The sequence below is a fragment of the Triplophysa rosa genome, linkage group LG11 (assembly GCF_024868665.1).
Source record: "Triplophysa rosa linkage group LG11, Trosa_1v2, whole genome shotgun sequence".
In the NCBI taxonomy this organism is placed as follows: Eukaryota; Metazoa; Chordata; class Actinopteri; order Cypriniformes; family Nemacheilidae; genus Triplophysa; species Triplophysa rosa.
In genome coordinates, this window is record NC_079900.1 from 16,983,680 (window position 1) to 17,005,744 (window position 22,065).

The window sequence follows — 22,065 nt, forward strand, 5'->3', positions numbered from 1 at the left end:
CCTATTTTTCACACTATTTGTCATTATGTCATGTTATGATTATATTGTTTATCTAAGGTTTACATGAAAATTGCTATTGTACCTTTCAAGCAAATATTTTCTTAACTTTAGATTCTGAAACGAACATTTTTTAAATAATTAAAAAAAGTTAAACCAAGATGTAATTTTTGTCCATTGAGGGATTAATAGAATAGTGGAAAAACTCTGGGGTTCAATACCAGTCATTTATGGATGACTTCTTTCTGATACTGGTGGTGACAGCACTAGATATGCTTATGGTTGTGATGTCATGTCCTTGCGTGTTTATGTAAATAAAAACTTGAAACTTGTTACACATCACTTTGTAACTGTTTTGATCAAGACATGTTATTTCATTAAACTTCCTGTCAGTTCCAAAAGACCCTGTTGCATCACTTTTTTTTCAGTGCCACTTATCTCTATCTTCATCTCTATCTCCTCTTTCTCAAAGGGGATGCGGGTGCTCGTGGATGCCAGAGATAAGCTTGGCGTTTGCTGGCAGAACTCGGAGAATGAGAAGCATGGCATGTTTGTCATGTCCTTCGAAAACAAAGCGGGCATGCCTGTTGAACCCTGCACCTTTCAGCTGTACGTACCTGCCCTGCAGGCCCTGTGGAACGATAGCGGCATCCAGGAAGCTTATGGAAGACGGAGCGAGTTTCAGCTGGTGAGTGCAGTCATAGCACATTTCCTGAGAACCTGTACCTTTTGGATAACACTCTTTACGGGACGACAAACAATCTATTATTCACATGGACAATTACTTCAAATGCTTAACTGAGAATCTATTGTACTGCTACCCATGTACAGTTGAGTGCTTCATATCATTTATGATCTTCCATTGCATGTCGGAGCAAATGTACTTTCTTTTTCCAGAGAAAAGTGCAAGAGGGTACAATAATATGTCAGGAAGATGGAAATTATTGGACTAACTATCAAATTCAATTTAAACCTGCTGAGTGCAGAAAAGCAGAGGAAGCATGACTTATTTATGTGTCTCAGCTCAGGGTGTATGTTGCCACAGGACTTTAAAGAGTTCAGAAGGGTGCGCACAGGAATCTCAAACTCGAATATCTCTGACTGCGCAGTGCAGAGATGCCATTAACATGCATGTCTCTGTCACTACACCTCTAGATATTTATGAATTTTTAAGACGTGAAGAGTTCTGTAGATCTAGGTCAGTGGAGCAGGATAGGGGACAGGATAGACAGCGAGGAAACCTGTGAGGAAATGGCATAGATTTCCCTTTTGTGTGCAGAAAGAAATTGACTTCTCCAGTTTTATATGCATACCTACAGCCATCCAAGCAGACAACGTTTTGGAATATACACCTTAATTGTTCAGTGATATGATTTGGACTCGGTCTAGGATTTTTAACTTGCTCCCACATACCAAAAAGACAAACTCCGCCCCTGTTCCTGAACTTTGGTTGCTGTCCTATTAATTTCAAAGGCTGAGAGCAGACAGCTGTAATCTGTGAAATTATCAGATTTTTGTCTTTGGCTCTGATGTGATTTATTCATCTGTGGACAGAGCTCTGCCCAAAACCCCCCTGCTTTTGTGTTTACATCATCAGTCGGCTCGCTGACATACCGATCATTGCTGTGATGAGACACAGACTGTATTGTTTTTAGGACATCTTCATAAAAAAAAAACGATTTACTTGTAATTTACTTGTAATGTGGACAAAACCACCACCATCATATATTTAAATTAAGTTAATTAAGGTACAATTCTAAGAAACATCACTCAATTTGGATTTTTATGGTAAATGCTTATACTACTCCGTTTTTAATGTATTCCTGCAGTTAGTTGTTATCCTCATGTTTTGCGTTAATGATGCATGCGTGACGTCTGTGAAGTTTGACCCATCTGTTTTTCTTTTCGATCCGTGACATGAGCTCACTGACCCTCTGAGGGTCATTACGTTAAACTGGGCGTCTGGACCATGGGGTTTGTGCCCCTCTTGGTCGGTCTCTTTTGTTTCTCTCTGTGCTGTGAAGGCCTGCTTGTTTGTAAGTCCATTCAGAAGACTGTGTGTGGGAGGGCATTACAGTGCTTGCCCTGTCATATTCTCCACATTGAGTCTAATGCATTAGCTCTGTCCTTCACATTCTCTTTGTTTCTATCCCAAAACAAAAACGCGTCTGTTTAATAAATGATGTGCCTTTTCCCCTTACAGAAATGACTAATATAAGACATATTCTTGATTTGTCAACTCGAAGTTGTACGTGTTAATGAGACAAGACTTTATTTCTAGATCCAACAAACCATCTTTGAAATAGTATCATCTCTCATCAGAGAAGAGCACTTGCATTGACCATGAGAAACAAGCTTTTTGTCAGTGTGCAACCCTAAATTCATGTCAGAAATCCGCATCAATGTGATAAATTTGACACTGTTAACCACCACATACTCCTGTCGACCCTCAAGGCTATGGGTGTCTCTGGAGTGGTGCTACAATGGTTCAGGTCTTACCTCACAGGTTGGTCATTTAGAGTATCCTGGAGAGGAGAGGTCTCTGAGTCCCAACACCTCGACACAGGGGAGCCTCAGGGCTCAGTGCTTGGTCCGTTGCTATTTTCTATATACATGACATCCCTAGGCTCTGTCATTCGGAAACATGGCTTTTCCTATCACTGTTATGCGGATGATATACAACTCCACATGTCATTTCAGCCTGACGATCCGACTGTCTCTGCACGCATTTCAGCATGCCTAGCCGACATCTCGCTCTGGATGAACGACCATCACCTGCAGCTGAACCTTGCTGAAGTGCTTGTACTCCCAGCCGACACACCGAGTCATCACAACTTCTCCATTCAACTAGGCTCATCAACCATCACATCTTCCAGAACGGCTAGAAACCTGGGAGTGGTGATTGACGATCAGCTTAACTTCACTGATCAGGTTGCCAGCACCACCCGGTCCTGTAGATTCATCCTCTACAATATTAGGAAAATTAGACCTTTCCTATCCGAGCATGCTACGCAAGTCCTAGTCCAGGCTCTTGTTCTGTCCAGACTGGACTACTGCAATGCGCTACTGGCTGGACTTCCAGCTTGCACAATCAAACCTCTACAGATGATCCAGAATGCAGCGGCAAGAGTGGTCTTCAATGAACTCTCTTCACTAAGTTACATTGGCTCCCTATAGTTGCTCGAATCAAATTCAAGACTCTGCTCCTGGCCTACAAGACCACCACTGATTTGGCACTCCCTTACCTTCACTCTCTAATGCAGACTTATATACCCGCCAGATCCCTATGCTCTGCAAACGAACGACGTCTTGTGGTGCCATCCCAAAAAGGTAAAAAATCTCTCTCACGTACCTTCTCGGGATCGGTTCCACATTTGTGGAATGATCTGCCCGCTGCTACAAGATCAGCAGATTCTGTGGCCATCTTTAAGAACCGTCTGAAAACACATCTCTTCTGTCAACACCTGACTGATCAGTTCTGACTTCTATTTCTTTTCTACTCTTTCAAAAAAAAACTTAGCTCTGTATACTGTGGTAGGCTATATGAGACCAGTTTTCTTTTATTGCACTTATGCTTTTTGTTGTCCTTATGTTGTTCCAATTGCTTCCATTGTTTCCCTCATCTGTAAGTGGCTTTGGATAAAAGCGTCTGCTAAATGACTAAATGTAAATGTAAATAAATGTGATCGTATTGAGTTTCTTAGAATTGCATTTGAATGAGTCATAAGACAGAATGAGACTCATCTGAATCATGATAAATTGTTATAAATAATTTTTTACTGGTTCACTGATATGATAAAGGATAGTTTCCCTGGTATTATGAGGTACATTTAAAAGAAAATAGTATTTAATGTGTGTGAGACTATTAAAATAATGGACTCGATCCATTATCAGTTTGGCTGCCAGAATCATAAGACTGGCTGTTAGCGAGAATGGGACGCTGGTCATATTGTGATTGGACACAAACGTTGCTTTGCTGGAAGGCTGTAGAGAGTTCGTGGACAGGAAGTCTGTAACGCTTGTTTGTTAAATGTTGACACTGCTTCCCCCTAAGAAACCACACACTGGCTCTCAGCCATGGGCCGGACGATCAAGCAGATCTATCCGTGCAATGCAGCTTCATTTTAGTTGAGTCAGAGCCATCGTAAATTCCTTTCTGACAAACACACCATAACCTTTAAATACACATTTTTTTGGCTTTTAAAAAAAAGGGTTACTGGTAGGCCACTTTTATGTATATAAACTGTCAAGATTGATTAATCTTTGTAAGAACTATGGAATTTAGTCATAAGTGTAAGAAGAAGGATTTGGCTTAATCCAGATTATTTCTGTACCTTTAAACTCTTTGTTTAATAATGAAAATGAAAATCTGACTGCAGTCAGGATTAGATCATTTTGTAGCACCTGTCTGAAGAAATCTTTTCCAGAGTCAGTTTCGCAAGCAAAAGCTCAATAGTATTACAGCTAAGCCAAGACAGAGATACTCGCTGGGCTTTTGCCAATAAAAGTGTCTACAAGGAGTAATGCTGTCTCTTTGTAAGAGTGTACAAAACAGGGAGGGGTCTTCACTTACACATAGAACCTTCCCAAACTGACAGTGCTGTATTTACACTGTGGCTTTGAGCTGTAGCACATGTCCAGCTTAGACAAATTGATGTCGTAGTTTTTTATTCAAATATATTATTGAAGATATATAAAACCTTTTGTTTTTTAAAACTGTTGAATAGTTGCACAGTTGCATGTTGCATAGTTCTTAGAGTGCAAACTACAGCTCAGCTTTGGGAGGAATTTAAGGAGGCTAGGCAAAAAGTAAACACAACACATGAGTCACGGCACAGGAGAATGACTGCTGTAGTCAAAAACATCCAAATATTATTAACAGACAAAACGAATTCATTGTACAGTATGCTTGACTTCCTGTGAGCTTTTTGTTTTGTTTTTTTCCTATTAGAAAATTCCCATATTCCCTGATATGCTGTAGTTTGCCTTTTTGCCAAATATTTATTTGAATAATACCTTAAACATGATGTTTTTCTTCTGTATTGTACCATACACTTCATAATTGATGGTTTAATAATGTAAAATAAAAATACGCCCCAAAAAAATTCTCATCATGTACTCACCCTCTTGTCATTATAAAACTGCTTGACTTTCTTTCGCAGAACACAAAGATATTTTGAAGAATGTTGCTAACGGCATCCATTCACTTGCATTGGTTTTGTGTCCATACAATAGAAGTGAATGGGTGCCAGTGCTGTTCGGTTACCAACTGTCTTCAAAATATCATCTTATGTGTTCTACAGAAGAAAGAAAGTCATACAGGTTTAAGAGGGTATGTAAATGATGAAAGAACTTTCATTTTTGGGTGAACTCTCACTTTAAGGGAGCATTAAAAGCAAATACTGCACAAACATGCCCTACAGACATCACTTTTGTAACTTATAAATTGTCCAAACAAAACATCTCTAAATGTACTCTAACATTCCAGGAGTGAAGATCTCATGTACACCAGAATGAGCCAAATGAAGATATTTTTCACGTTTTATAATCCCACCCCACTTAAATTTCAGTCGAGTGACCCAGGAAAGATACCTCGCTGCCCGAAAGCTAGGCGGCATTCAACATTCCATAGGGAGATTGATGTCCTGGGATGTGTCTTAAATTCCTCACGGCTGAGAATAGGATGGGTGCTGCTGAACTTCCCCTAACCACATGTCTACCATAACTGTCAGACACGATTCCTGGCCATCTCCCAGCTGACCGAGCAACTATGCTGTGTGTTGTTACCCAGAAACAACAGTTTTAAGGCTAATCTAGTTTATGATGTCTCCTGGTGTTCACACCAGGCCTGGGTCTGCTTTATCCATTTTTCAGTCTTGAATGCGGGTTCCATTTGAATTGTTTGATCGTCCTATGCAATCCAAAATATATAAAGTGAATTCATTCAGTGGAAGGGCGTATTTGTTTACTGAACGGGTCTGGAGCGATGGCTTATAGCAGAACATAAGCCGTCCACAGAAGAGCTGGAGATAAGCAGTACAAATCACATTCCAGAGCAGTTGCTGTGGAGATCTCCAGGGACCGGTCCACCTCCCCAATACCACAGATAGCCTAGACGTCAACAAAACACAACCAGAAGCCAATGCAAATCCAGTTCTGTCAAAAACTGGTATGCTGAAGCCCACAAAGAAATGACAAATAGACATATTTCACCCCCCAAAAAAACATTTATTTTAAAGGGATATTTCACTACCAAATCAAAATTTCCCCATGTTTTACTCATCCTCAAGGTATCCTAACTGAATATAGTTTTCTTCTGGAAGAATATTCCAGTCAGAGTTATAATGCCATGTATCATTTTGCTTCCAAGCAGTAGAATGGGAGTGAACGGGTGTTGATTTTTTGAAGCTCCAAAAAGCGCATCCATCGAGCAAAGAACTGCTCGACACGACTCTGTGGTCTTAACAAAGGTCTTCTGAAGAGAATCCATGCGTTTGTTTAAGAGAAATATCCATATTGACAGCACTATTAACGTTGATGTCTAGCTTCCGTCAACTCACGAATGCGCGTGCACCAGAGGCTTGTTCTTCCAGCAAATGACGGTGACGAAATCTCCCGCCAGAGTAGATGCTATCCTGTTGGCTGAAAACGAAAAATGCAGCGTTCGTCATCGGAAGAACAAGCCTCTGGTTCACGCGCATTCGAGAGATGACGGACCATTCTACTTCTTGGAAGCAAAATGATACGTCTAATTATAGCTCTGACTGGATTATTCTTCCAGAAGAAAACCATATTCAGTTAGCATGCCTTGAAGGTGAGTAAAACTTGGGTAAATTTTGATTTGGTAGTGAAATATCCATTTAAATAAAAATATTTCATTTTAAAATGTAAAAATTGATAAAAATTAATTTATATAAAAGCACGTGCTCACCCATTGCCAAAAAAACACAGACATATGACTCGGTTTCACTTACCGCGTGCGGTTAATGTCCAGCATCTTTTAGCACTTGTACCATGTCAAGCATGAGAAGCCAGCACGTTTAACATTGTAAAGAAGTCAGAATGCATGAAACACTCTAGCACCCCACCTTTAACGTAATACTTAAATATGCTTAATACATTTATGGTAAAAGTTTTACTCCAACTGTAAAAAGTTTCTTAATCAACCTAACCTACGTTTAGATGTTGTTACTGTTTAATTTGTACCACCAGCTTCCAAGACTTAACACTTATGTCTTTCCAAATCTTATTAAACCAATCCGGCTTTTTCCTCCAGTGGATGTGGCTACGATTATTGCTGAGTGTTTCTGGCCGCTGGAGCGGAGTATGCTTAGTCAATAGATGCCTGGTTTATACGCACTCTGTAATTAAAGAAGATCCATCTGAGAGCGTGTGTAATAAGCGGGCAGAGCAGAGTGCTGAGCTTTGGGAGATTTTTCTAGCTAAATCCCCACCGCGCCTTTGGCTGCGGCCGGAGTAAATAATGCCCCATTGTTGCACAGTTGCCTCCCGGTCAATGGGGAACACGCTCCACCCCGGAACATAGCTAGACCTATTCACACAGCTGGGATGTAGTCACCGGGCTGGGGCATTGATAGCTGAGCCCGGGCTGAAATGTATGAGAAGTGAATAAATGGAGGAAATCCAGACACAATGTCATTCATGGTTCATAGAGAGTTCCGGTTAATTACGGCAGTTAATCGGTAGTGGCGAGATTGATGAAGGCAGGCTGACCAGATGTTTTGTGGATCTTGGCCGGGATATTTGTAGAGATTGCTTCCCAAAAAAACATTTTATTAATTCCTCAGTTTTTTACTTATATACTGAGAGCATTGAAAAGCGTGTAATGAGGCAGATGTAGACATTAGATAAATAGCTTTGCTACTAAATGGCTTCATGACATTTTGCTGCTTTTAGGCCTTAACTGTTCTCATTCATCTGCCGGATTCTTGCAATCTATAAAATAGCTTTGAAGCAATTGTAATATTTCCTCTGTTTAGAGCACGGGGAATTGAGATGAAAATACACATGTATATTTGACTATATTTGGGTAGCTGTTATGTAACATGCTACATCTTGTCCAAATAAACATGTACTGTGTTTTTGATGGCAGTCTGTGCTTTGATGCTCACTCTCTACAGTCCTGTTCTTCTGAGGCAAACTGTTTTCCAGCGACATCTGAACCCTGTTTCAGAACCATTAAAAGTTTTGTTTTGTGGTTTTTATGATAGTTAGTTACTTCTCCCTAAGCAAATTGTCATTAATGAGAACTAAAACTATTTTGCATTGCAGTATACTGTAGTAAGAATTGAAATCACAATTCTAACTAGGGCTGTGCGATATTGAAGAAAAATGCGATATGCGATACTATAGCATCTTAATAATGCCATGTTCGGTAGTGATACGATATATATTTTTCTAAAATCAATTTAAATTTTATTGAAAATAATTTTAAAATTATACCTGTGTAACCAATAGGGCTGAAATGTGATATACGATGCAATACAATAATGGTTCAAGTTTGTAAAATTTAAAAACTAAAAAAATTATATAACCAACATACATATTTCACATTATCTTTTATTATTAATCATATTCCACACATAAGACATAGTCTCTCTGTTATTTGCATCAACCTAAAACTTTGACTATAGACCACTTTGCAAGATGTAAACACTGGTCAAAAAGCACTTCCGGTTTCAGTTTTATTTATTTATTTAAATCTCACATATGTAATTAAAACTTCGTTTAACATTTTGATTCGGTTAAAAATGTTCTGTTAGTTGTTTTTTGTTCAAACATTGTGTAGTGTTAAAATACTGAAACGGGAAGTTTTTCTGTCTCAGCGTTGTTTACGTCATCCAAAGTGGTCTATACATAACTTGTAGAATTTTTCAAATGATTCAGTTACTGCAAACTACTGCGATATGCATATTGCGATATACACATTTGCGATATTTTGATAATTTCAATATATTGCGCAGCCCTTATCCTAACCATAATTAATTAATTTCTATTTCATTTAGCGGTGCATTTTTGTCTCTGGAATGGAGCTTGACGTGTAATCCAACTCTTCAAACAGCAATACACCTGATGCTTCCAGCTTTCCCAACTTGAACATCAACTATCGTACCAAAATCCCATTTTTCATTTTTTACGGCCTTTAGTTCTCTCTCACATTACTCTGGTCTCTCGTTTCTCAGGAGGTATAATGGAAATGACAGTGCAGAATGGCTTTTGACTCTGAGAGGTGTCACTAGTGCATTCAGCTCTATTTCTCTGACTGCCCTGTCATCTGTCATTTGCTATCTTCAGACAGACTGTCAAGGAGAGATAAATGCACACTCGTTTTGGCCTGCTCCTCTCGTGTCCTATCTGTCTGTCTGCCCTATCTAGGCCATTATAGTACAACTTAGTCTAAGTACTCTGCAAGCTGGTGTTTGATATGCCCATGACAAACACTTCCAGCACCTTGACATTCCTAGAGCTGGAGATTACACGCTTAAGTAGTCTATCAAGGTTGTTAGACTCCTTATAATGGAAAGGAAAGATTTGTGTATCAGTGTGCAGACTGAACATACAAAGCAGGTAGAGCTTCTGAGAGCGTGTTTAAGGTAATAAAACTTAACTAAATAAAACAAAAAACCTAAACTAAATAAAACTAAATGTTTAATATCAATCTCAGAGGCATACTTTGTTCAGAATCAACTGTGATGATTCATCTTAATTTTTTAATGAATATTTTTAGCAAGTATACTAACTTATATGAAGAATGGGCAGGATAGGCCCACACTAAACTGCAGAATGAATTCTTTATTTTCATTCAAGTTTATTTGTCACCATTATTCAAGCAAATACAAAAATACAAGTAAAACAAATTATTGGATGAGACAGAATGTAAATGTGTGTGAATGTAAGCAATCTGCGAAGTTGTAAAGGTGAATGAATAACAAAGTAAATGGCTTGGAAAAAGGGAGTCGACTGAATCACGCAAACGAGTCATGCCCTAGTCCGATTCGCGAACCGCCGCGGATTTACTTCACTACGTATAGTCCCCGCCTACGTTTTTTTAGGACTGCCCGCGAAAACTTCACTCTTCTCCCCCAAACACTGTAGCTCCTGAGCCTCGTGAGCGGTAGACCAATCACAGCAGACTAGACCATCTGACCAATCAGATCAGAGTAGGCTGGCAGAAAGAAGGGTATTAGATGGACGATTCGCCGAGCGAATCATTTGAGAGCCAGTCTAGAAGTAAGGTGAGAAGAACTGCCTATTATAACAAAATAATCTACATACACTACACTACATAAACCAAAATAGGACCTTAAAAATCAAGGAATTTTCTTTAACATTAAATATTTACAATAAAAATATGGTAATATAGAAAGAAATAAAGAAAGGTGTACAGATGTGATATAATATTAAATTGATGTACACTACTGTTAAAAAGTTTAGGGTCACTTGTTGTTTATTTTTTATTTATTTCTCCCACATTCATTTATTATGTCTCCCACATTTTGAAATAATAGTAAACACATCAAAACTAAGAAAGCCATGTTATATTTTATCTTCAAAATAGCATTTTTGGGGGGATAGGGCTCCTTCTTATAGGTTGATGAATCTAGAAATCAAAATTTCAAACATAAAAAGCACCATCAGATTAAAGGACTTTTAATATCATGAGAAATATTTTAGCGAAGTGACTTTTGAAGAGTAGTCTGTGTGTGCATGTTATTCTATGGTTCAATGAAAGCTGCTGTGGGAACCATGAGCACAGGGAGGACTTACAAACCTTTCACCAAAGCACTATACCGCTTTCATGTGCATGAGAAAACTGCTGGGATCCAGTGTGAGGATTAGCAATAGATATTAAGTTTTGAATCTTTGTGAAACAGATGCAGAGTGGGTTGGTTTCTTATTGAAAACAGACCCGGGGGGGAGCACATCGCTGGAAGAGGAAAAACTGACTTTCCAGGCAGCCGTGTCCTCGGATGTTTAGCTGTTGTTGTAGACGTCATACATCCACACTGTTTTTCTTGACTTTTTTAAACTCCCACTCTGTTTTTATTCCACTCGTCAGTGGGTTGTTTTCAGGGCTGTCTAGGGTTAGTCTCCCAGGGGGGAATGCCATTAGGCGAAAGGATAAGATAGGAGAAGAGCGTCCAATCGAGGAGACACGGGAGAGAGGAAATACCCATAATGCTGATGGAGGAACACAGCACTTACTTTCACACGTCTTACACATTCTCGCATTACAGAGGACGTGACAGACCGTATCCGATTCAGAGGTCACGGGTCGCCCTGACACCGTATGAATGTCGGTTATCTTCTGGGTACATGGTGCAGATGTCTCCTTTTCTGATTGGACGATGACTGGTCTGAAAATAAGCATTGCGTTAGATTGACAAGGCCGGGAGAAATCTTGAGCTTGAAAATCATTTTTATTAAACATTTATGCCACTAATATGAACACGTTTTTTCATTGTATAGAGTAATAAGGTAAGTCTTGACATTTGGATTTTTGTGAATACATAAATATGTTACATATATTATTTCGTTTCAATCAGCTTGAGTGTTTTGTTTCAAGGAACACACCTCCTGTTTTTATTAACATACCTCTGGCATAATGTAAGTCTCCGAATTGTTTGCAGAGCTCCCTGAAACTCTTCCACTTTCCTTCTACTGGTATCCTTCGATTCTAAAATCATAATAGGAGTCTATCCGCAAAGATGAAAGGCAAGGTGTACAGTTACAGCTAGATCAACAGTGTGGGAGCAGCCCGAGGTTCTGTGAAGTTCTGGAGGTGAAGGAGCTCCATGTGGGGGATTCTTATGAGTTCTCATCTCACGTCCAAACCAAACAATTAATCCCACTCAGACGAGCGGGAAATCAAGCTCTGTTTGTTTTGTGTGAGGATTGTTTATATAGTCTGTTATTTACGGAGGAGAGAGCGGACATTGTCACTGCAGAAGAGATTTCTTTGACATTTCCACCCTAGAAGAGCTGAGGTTTTTTGTAATGGACTTAATATTTTTGAGATAATCACCAGATTTTTGAAGTTTAAATTACTAGTTGACCGCAAAAAAGAAAATACTTTTTCTCTCACTTGTGTTATTCCAACCACAGTTTTTTCTTCTGTGGAGTGGATAGGATATGATCTCCAAGAGGATTTTATGCAGAATGTCTCAACTATTTTTCTATACAGCAAAAGTAAACGTAACGGGCTACAAAGCACCAAGATCTTCCCCTCTGCCGCTGCTCCCAACGTCTGAATTTATTTATGAAACTCCTGGTCCTATCCATTTTTAACACTTTGCAGAATTTCCTTGTTTGTATTCAGTGAATGAGTAAATGTTGTGTGTTTGCAACAACATAACGATCAATAAATTCATTTATTTTGAACTATTGTTTTAATAGATTCTCTTAAAGGTCCAGTGTATGGAATTTAGCGGCATCTAGTGGTGATGTTGTGAATTGCAACCAACGGCTCACTCCACCCCTCCCCACCTCCCTTTCAAAGCACTACGGTGGATGACACAGGACTAAGATGTTGTCATGTTTTTGCTTTGTTGCCAATGGAGATAACGTATTTACAAAATGCGCTCTGTAGAGCAGTTTGTCCGTTTAGGGCAGTGGTCACCAACCCTGCTCCTGGAGATCGACCGTCCTGAAGATTTCAGCTTTAACCCCAATCAAACACACCTGAACTATCTAATCAAGGTGTTCAGGTTTGCTTGATAATTACAGACAGGTGTGCTGAAGCAGGGTTGGAGCTGCAGTCTGCAGGACGGTCGATCTCCAGGAACAGGGTTGGTGACCACTGGTTTAGGGCTACTGTAGAAACAACATGGTGAATTCCATGTAAGGGGACCCTAGATAGAAATCGCTCATTCTAAGGAGAGAAAAACATAACGCTTCATTATGTAAGGTCTTTATACACCTCTGAACACATAGTTATGTATATTATATTGCATTTCTATCAATAGATCCTCCAAAATATTACACACAGCGCCTTTAAAATAAATATATATATCCATCCAGTTGTATTTCACATTTGCAGAATGGCATGTTATGTTTCCTACAGAGAGGAAAATGAAAACATTTGGTGATGTGTCTGTTCTCAGTCACAGTGGAACACTTATCCACCAACAAAGCACAGCTGCTGGATCTGGCAGTTAAAGTTCACTTAAATAGGATCTCAGTTCACTGCCGAGGAAGGTTTTACTGTCAGATATAACAAAGTGTGAGGTGAAAAGAATACCTGACGGACTCACCGAGGCTCGAGGAAAGCATTTATCCCTTTCACTCAACTTTGTACAAATACTCTTTGATCGAACGGAGAATAAAGACAAATTTATCACGACTATTTTCATGTCATGTGGCTCTGATTATTTTTTTAGGGCTGAAGATGTTTTGCTTGTTTCTTAGCAATTATGGTCTGTATTTGTGTCACGGTCATGAGGGATGACTTTAATTGGATCTCATTTCTGCAGATCTGCGGTTTATATGGAGGGAACTGGAGTAAAATGGTGGGGATAGCGATCAGTGCTGGGAAGGGAGGGGTTAAGGGGCTGTGCTCAATCATGCTTCTGACTGCACAAATACCCATGGGCACACTTTCCTACTTTGTGCTAAAGTTGCTGGTTGTGGCCTATAAGGGCTCAGCTTAGATCTTTCCCACACTCTCAGCAGGCGGTCATGCGCACATGTTCAGAGCAACCCAAGGGAGGAGGGAAACTTCTGCTTTACCAGCCAATGACCTGCAGCATAGACTTTTTAAAGCAGAATAGGGACCAATCAGAGTACTTAGATTAGGGTCAGTACACTGTCATGCAGTTAAATGGATAGTTAACCCTAAAATAAAAAATACTATATAGGACTGTCTTCTGTGGATCACAAAAGAAGATATTTTGAGAAATGACTCAGTTGTTTTGTGTACATACAATGGAAGTTAGTGGGGGCCGATGTTGTCTGGTTATCAACTTTCTTCCATTCTTTTGTGTTCAGGTTTAGACATGACAATAGGGTGAGTGAATGATGACAGAATTTCTAAAAAAATTCTAAAAACTTATTTCTGACATTTAACGTTTTAACAGGGCTATTATAATTTTATTTTCAGTTTATTGTAATTGTATTAATTTTTTGAATTATTTTTATATCTTTAGTTTTCATGTTTAGTTTAGTTTTTTATGGGCATATCATGATTTTTTATTATATTTCTCTATCAGTTTATAATTTATTTTTCTTTTTTATTTATTTTTAGTTAATAATTTTAGTGACTCAATTTAAACTTATTTCAGTTTATTGCTAAGGCAATCATTTTTTGAATTTTTTAAATAATGTTTGGGTGGATATTTGATTTGATTTATATTAACAGAATTTTAGTTTTAGCATAGTAACCTTGTATATTAGCACGTTTTGACATTGATATTATCATTGAACAATAGTCATTGTTATAAATTATTACAACAATAGCTAGAAAGAAATCATAATAGTGATAGCAACTAGGGGTGGAGTTTAGCAGGTTGAACAAAGTGATTGAAATGAACTCCCACTGCATGCGGCAGTGTTTTGTATCACTGTGATTAAAAAAACATAGAATAAAAGAATAAACATTCATAACACAGCTTGAGTTTTATTACTGCACAAGAGGAAGAAATGTTTTTATTTTGTGTACATGTTTGAAGGAGGGATTGATAAATGCTTCAGGCGACCCTATCAGATATCTGTGAGATTTCCTGCCTGTGTTACATTAAGCCCTGATGATGGGTTGTGTATGTGTGTGGAGGTTTGGGGTGTTGGGTTCAGTCTGTTATAGAGTTTTCACACACAGCTGTTTCCTGTTGGGAACATGGGGCCTTTGTGAGACACACACGCACATGCAAACAAGAGGACACAATTGGCTTTTCCAGACAATATTCACTGAAACGCCAAGGCCGCATGTCTGCCATCCAAAAGCTTGCGTGAAAACAACTTGGTCAGGAAGTAATGCTCAACACAGCAATTTAGTCTATTGCTTCATTCTATTGGGCAGAGGAACACATTTTTGTTGGAGAACTCTCCAGATATTGGCCAACAAATGTAGTTATCAGTATATTGTGGCTTATGAAGGCAGTAGACATCATTGATTCCTGGAACAGACCCGTGTGAACATGCCGTGCTGCCTCTGATCACCCTGCGCTTCAGACATCTCTTCAGTCAGCTTCATTTATGGATTGAGCTATAGACCATTTTGTTGAATGTAAACAACACAGAAGCACTACATGTTTGAACAAAATTCAACCCACAGAACATCTTTAAGACTTACATATGTGAAATTAAAAAAAAGAAACAGAAAGTGCTTCTAGACCAACATTGTTTTCATCTCGCTTTCCTGTGGCTCAGTGAGAGCAGGCGTCATGGGTTCGATCGCAGGGGATTGCACATAGTCAGAAACAAATGTATAGTACAATGCAATGTAAGTCGCTTAGGATAAAAGCGTCTGCCAAATGCATAAATGTAAAAGTAAATCTTGCATAATGGTCTATACACTGACCTCTGACCTAATTCTCATCGGGTTGTAGAAGTGAAAGTCAAGACAGAAGTTGACACAACACTCCATCTGCTCCCGTGCCTTTTCATTTGTAGATGTAGAACCTGTTTATTATAGCCAGAACTTGCAATTCTATGTGGCTGGATATGTGTTATTAACTTAACCAAATGCTGGTTCAACTATTAAGAAATACTTGAAGGTGATTTTTCATTTCACTCTCCGCTGCACGTGTAAACCTATATTTTCGAGTTGTCTGTTTTTATTTGGAGTTCTACTGATGGTCGCTATGTGGTATGACTGACCCGCATAGTTCTCAGACAAAGATAGGAACATCCTGTTACTTTAAGACTTTCCATTCCTGAATTAGAACAGCTTTGGGGAGACTGGTTGACCTATTTTTAAATGAAAGATAAATGGTAAAGGGTTTTGCCAATAAAGCATTTGTTCTTCTGTTAAATGACTGTCTTTGCCATTGGTTGTGTTGATGTACTGCAGTGATTTATGTTTATAATATTAAAATAGTTGTAAATATAGTCTTATGTCGTACTTTCAGTTCATGGATTAACAGTCTTTTTGTGTTTTTAATACAGAGCGAATCAGTCAAGTATTTCCTGGACGACCTGGATCGGATTGGCCAACTGGTGAGTCATGATAACTCGGAAGTACTCACTGTACATTTCTTCCCAGTTTATGAGCAGTGTGTTTACAATATTTTGACCATATAATCATTTGCCTAGATAAGTAGTCAGATTAATCGTGTTTTTAAATGATGTTTTGTAAGCAGTGATGGTGGCCTTGGGAAATGGAGGCAATGAGAGCGAAACTGAAATGGTTTCTTTCGGACAGATATTGGCCAAGGTTTCCAAGAACCCACAGCCTGTGTCTCAGATGAGCCATAAAAGCTAAAAGACCAGAAAGGGTTTGTGTGAGCATGGAAACCAAGGCCAATGACAAAATACATTTATGTTATAGTTTTGGATGGGTTGTGGGTCCGTTGGAAACTGCATTGACAATTATTATTCCACTCTTTCCTAACTTTCTGTTAATGAGGCAATGTTCATTATGGATTATTTATTTAATTTTGTGATCCAACTAGGGCTATCAAACGATAAATCGCGATTAAATCCATCCAGAATAAACGTTTATGTTTACATAATATATGTCTGTATTCTGTGCAGATTCATTTTGTATTAATGAACACATACACATGTGTATACATTTTTAGGAAATATTTATGTTTATAATTCTAATATATTTATAGATATTCATGTATTTATCTATATTTACCCAAAATGTAATTATTTATAAATGTATATTTTTCTTAAATATATGCATGTATGTGTTTATAAATACAAAATTAATATGCACAGTACACAGACATATGCTATGTAAACACAAACTTTTTGACAGCTCCGCCCACACTACGATCTCATTCGATGTAAATTCTGCACCTCAAAATATTAATCGCCAAACATGGATGAGGACAGGCTATATACGTTTCATTACAAACATTTAGATTCTGAAATTATAGCTTAAGCTAAACATATATGATTGCCTTTCCTTAAAATCCTGATTTCTCAAAGTTATATAAAAATATACAAAACATTTTTGCTATTAACACAATTTTCAATCTTTCTATACAGAACTATGTACCAAGCCGCCAGGACATCCTCCTGGCCAGAAAGGCCACCAAGGGAATTGTGGAGCATGATTTTGTCATCAAAAAGATCCCTTTCAAGATGGTGGATGTGGGTGGTCAGCGCTCTCAGAGACAGAAATGGTTTCAGTGCTTCGACGGCATCACCTCCATCCTCTTCATGGTGTCCTCCAGCGAATACGACCAAGTGCTAATGGAAGACCGCCGCACCAACCGCCTGGTGGAGTCCATGAACATCTTTGAGACCATAGTCAACAACAAGCTCTTTTCCAACGTCTCCATAATCCTCTTTCTCAACAAGATGGACCTTCTGGTGGAGAAGGTACGCAAGGTCAGCATTTGCAAGCACTTTTCTGATTTCAGGGGAGACCCTCACCGGCTGGAGGACGTTCAGGCCTATCTGGTGCAATGCTTTAACCGCAAACGCCGCAACCGCGGCAAGCCGCTGTTCCATCATTTTACCACTGCCATTGACACTGAGAACATTCGCTTCGTCTTTCACGCTGTCAAGGACACGATTCTTCAGGAGAACCTTAAAGACATTATGTTGCAGTGAGAACCAACATCCTGTTTATCATTGTTTATATCATTTTTCAACCTATTTGCAGCGAGAAATACCTTCTCCACTTTATTTTAACTCCCCGACAGATGTGCAGAAGCAACATCTTGTGTTGTACACATTGTTTTCTATCATCGTGTGAGAAGGAGTTCAGTTATATCAAGGACATGCCATTAAGTTCTAAAAAAATGACAAATTGCTGATATTTTCATGTCTTCTGGGATTTGAGCTTATGAATGCAAATGACACGAGAGTTTGATAATGAATTGTGTTAGAGTATTCTCATCTTTTTTCTCAAGGATAAACTCAAACAATGCACAGTAACGTTACACTGGCTCATCTCCAAAATAACAAAACATCCTAAAAATAAATAGCAATTCTGCACTGAGCATCCGGTCTAGTTTAGATTCACGTTCCTTGTGTTTACACGTTATCTTTGATATAGTCAAACATTTCAATTACACTTTATGTAGACTTCTGAGTTTATAGATGACATGCAGAATTCTCATTAACAACAAGCAGGGTTTTTGTACATAGTGAAAATGGCTTTTGTACATTGTATCTGTCTTCTGGTTTTGAGTTAAGCTACAAGCTTTGATATTTAGAGTATAGGGTCAAATCACTGGTTATGCCTAACACCACTAACTTCAGATGAATAAAGCATTAATGGGATTCATTAAATGACATTATTGCACAACATCTGCGCTTTGTTTTTAGTAGTAGATTCTGACAAACTGTAACAAGACTTTTGAAATGTACACTTTGATATATAAAACTGTGTTTATGGGGGAGACAACCTGGATCTGGTGAGTTATATTAGCAGTGCATATAAAGATCTTAATTTCTTTTTGATTTCGGCTGGGCATGGAGTTATTTTAATCAAATCTTTATGAATGTAAATGATAGTTTGATGGAACAAATGGTCTTTTTTCAGATAGTCACAGATGGTTTAAATTTCAGCGCAGGTGTGAACCTTTTCAGAATCTTGTATGTGTCATTCTTTTAGGGAAAGCTTGAGCTACAGTCCTTAGATGTTTGTGTTACATTTTCACATGCATTCTTGAATTAATATCTCTTGGTTTACTGAAATGAACACTGTCAGCTCTAGGGCTGTGTATTGGCAAGTGCCTCCCGATACGATACATATCGCGATAGATTGGTCACGATACCATATATTGCTATGTATTTCCATACGATTCACATTTGCGATATATTGCAATACTTTAAATGTTGGCCGGAAAGGTTTTGATTTGAGATATCTGACACACCCTAAACTATTGTAGTGAAAAGTCTTCCCAGTGAGAGCAGCTCGCTCACATTTACTGGAAGATATCTGGCTCTCATGTAGATAAAGAAGCAGATGGTTCCTTATTTCAAGCTTGTATTTATGTTTGTCTCCTCCTTTGAAATCCCTGGGAGAATTCAGAAGAAATCATAAAAACAGTCCCAGTGCACAAACATATAGGCTGTAAAACCATATCAATCTGCTGAAACTGTTGCATTTGCTGAGCAAGAAGCAACATGTGATGAGAGCAATCACATTCATCCAAATCTGTGTTTTTGTCCTCTAACCATGCAGACACAACCGTGACAAGCATCAGACCTGTTTTTTCGACAACTTGGTTCTTTATCTTGCTGTGTCGCACCATGTAGCCCTGCCTACTGTGGCATCTTATTGGTCCAATACTCCTCATAACTTCTCTTACATATTTTATAGTTGGTGATTATGTCACAGCAGTTTCACACTATAAATTGGCGTAGAATCCATTATACCTGTTTTGTTTAGGATGCATTGTTTGGATCTCTAACGGTCACTGTTATATAAGATGTCTACTTTAACATCTTACAGTATTTTACTGTACGTTTTTCTGTTTTCATATTTTGTTTCCCTGTTGTTTTACATAATCATTGATTGTAAAAAGTGTGAAATTCCAGATTAACGGCATTATGTGTGTTTTGTATATAAGAATTGTATAAATACAATAAAAATGTCAATGTTGAATTATATTGCTGTAGTGCATATGTTTCCTCTTCTACAAGCAGATTCTGTATACGCTAGCCCTTTTTGGTCATTTATTATGTTTGTACGTATTATTTTTATTTTGAAGCTTTTAGGTGTTTGATATTCGTTCTGAAAATTGTGGATAGTTCAAATCTGCTGTTTTTCCCAAATGAAAAACTTGATTGTCCCCACAATATGCATTTCCTCGCTTTGGGAGCGAGTTCAAACAGAAAAATAAACCGAGCTTATGTAAGAGTTAAGTGCAGAGGAAGTGTTACCCCCAACTGAGCCCTATGTTCAGCAAGTACCAGTTTAGTTTGAGCTTAGATTAATCTTTTTAAAACTCCACCCTTCTTTGTATATTCAGCTATTTGGGTTCATTGTCATATTACAGTTGCTTTGCTGAGGAGAGAACTCCTGAGGAGTTTAATGCTTTAATGTGAACAAAGAAGGCCTATTATGGTAAGACATCTAAACAAATATTCCTCAGTAACCCTTGACAAATCCCCTGCCTAGGGAGAAAGTTAATGTCAAAGCACACAAAGCATCTTTCTCTGGGCCAACCATGTTGTATTTGTGTGAGCTAAAACCCATGTCTTGTGATAAATTTCCTCTAGGATGTCTTTCATTGGACTCAAATGTTCAGTAATGAAAAGAGCACTAGTATTGCAAAATTATATAACTGACACTACATTTAATTTTGACCTTCATGGTAATCTGCCTGCTAGGTCTTTGCATTCATTTTACACATTGAGGAGCACAAAGAAAATATTAGTTAGAAATTATGTGTTTACTGGAATTTCATAGTTGTTTATCTAATCTGGACAGCAAAAACATTGCTAGCAGAACACCAACCATTGTGCAGATGGCCAAAGTTTATCCAGACAGAAGAAATCATGTGACTAAAGTATGACTCGGAAATCTCACAAATTGAAGAAAAAAATAACTTCTTGCATCAAGAGCACCCCCTATTGGTAATGTAATAGAACGAGCGTTTGTTTACTTAAGAGACCCCTTGTAAATCTTTATAAACCAAAAGGCAAAAAGACACATTGTATAACAAAATTGGGGAAAAAAGAGAAAAATGAACATTTCTTGGTGCATTTATCATCGGATCATTGGATTGAAGAAGAATTATTACCAATTGCCTCTAATCGAATAGCTATAATCAAATATTGTTAAAAACTATTTTTTAACTAGTTGTATTCAAATATAAATGTATTAGAAACCTCTACACACCACTTAACTCCATTAAACAGATTAGGTTTTACATTTTCACTGGATGATTAATTGGGGTTTAGGTTCACAGTTAATGTCATTTCATCTACACTGTAAAAAAGGAAAAGCTGTAAGTAAAAATTGAATATTTAAAAGTTGATCTAACTTTTCATTTTTTTCACAGTGTATGTAGTGGAATCGTTTCTTTTATACACCACTGTCTTTATTGAAAACACAATAGTCTCCTGTTGTGTGTAATTTCCTTGTGTTTAGATTGATCACCAACGTTTATTGTCACTCTGTGTATGTGTAATCAGCTAAAAAACTTCCAAACAAAATGGTTTCTTCGGGTTTTTGTAATGAACTAAATTCTTTACTAGGTATAGATTGTGTAATGCAGTCATGCCCTGAGGATGTATTTGACAAATGACTCTCTCATAATGTTCCCAGTTGCCCAGAAGATTAAAGGGTTTCATTTTAAGGTCATTACCAGTGTGTGTGTACCCTTTCAGTGAATGTCATAGATTTAGATGTCAAAAGAATATTTGTGCATTTTGTAGTACACAGAATATGTGCCATACATCCATGCTTTACCATGAAATATTAGACTACACTGTTATTGATTTAAACTGAAGAGTTCGGTTCTAAAATGAGATTGTGCATCCCAATTTATATCAATCAAACTGCAGTTGGTTTGTTTTGATTTAAGCCACAATAACTAAAAAAAATACAGCTAATTTACACTATAAAAACATGATAACATAATAAAAAACATGATTTTTGAAAAAATAAAAAAACGGAGTGATCTCATTTTGGAACCAAACTCTTCAAATATATAAAAGAGGGTTCAAGAGCCATTTATAATTGTACTGTATCATTTTTCCTTGTTGAAAAGGCGAAAATGTAGGTTTTGCATCTAAATACTATGGTTATGTTAACCATTCCATTTATGGAGGTCCATACAAATATAGCTTTTAAGCAAAAGTCTAATTTGTTTATCCTGCAGGTGCGATTATATGTAATTTTTGCTATTCTGTAGCACCATCAAAACCTAAGAGGAACTCACCCTGTCACATGAACAGGAAGTCGAGAGCGATACG

General features: G+C 37.9%; 1 protein-coding gene across 1 annotated transcript in view; it reads left to right on the forward strand.

Annotated features, from left to right (window-relative positions):
* gna12a (guanine nucleotide binding protein (G protein) alpha 12a) overlaps positions 1-19,733 on the forward strand; it is a 41,630-nt gene extending 21,897 nt beyond the window's left edge. The window contains exons 2-4 of the mRNA XM_057346203.1: positions 470-685; positions 16,120-16,170; positions 17,173-19,733. Coding sequence (XP_057202186.1) covers positions 470-685; positions 16,120-16,170; positions 17,173-17,742 — 837 coding nt within the window. The 3' untranslated portion in view covers positions 17,743-19,733. The remainder of the gene's footprint in view (positions 1-469; positions 686-16,119; positions 16,171-17,172) is intronic.
* Positions 19,734-22,065: the final 2,332 nt, after the last annotated feature.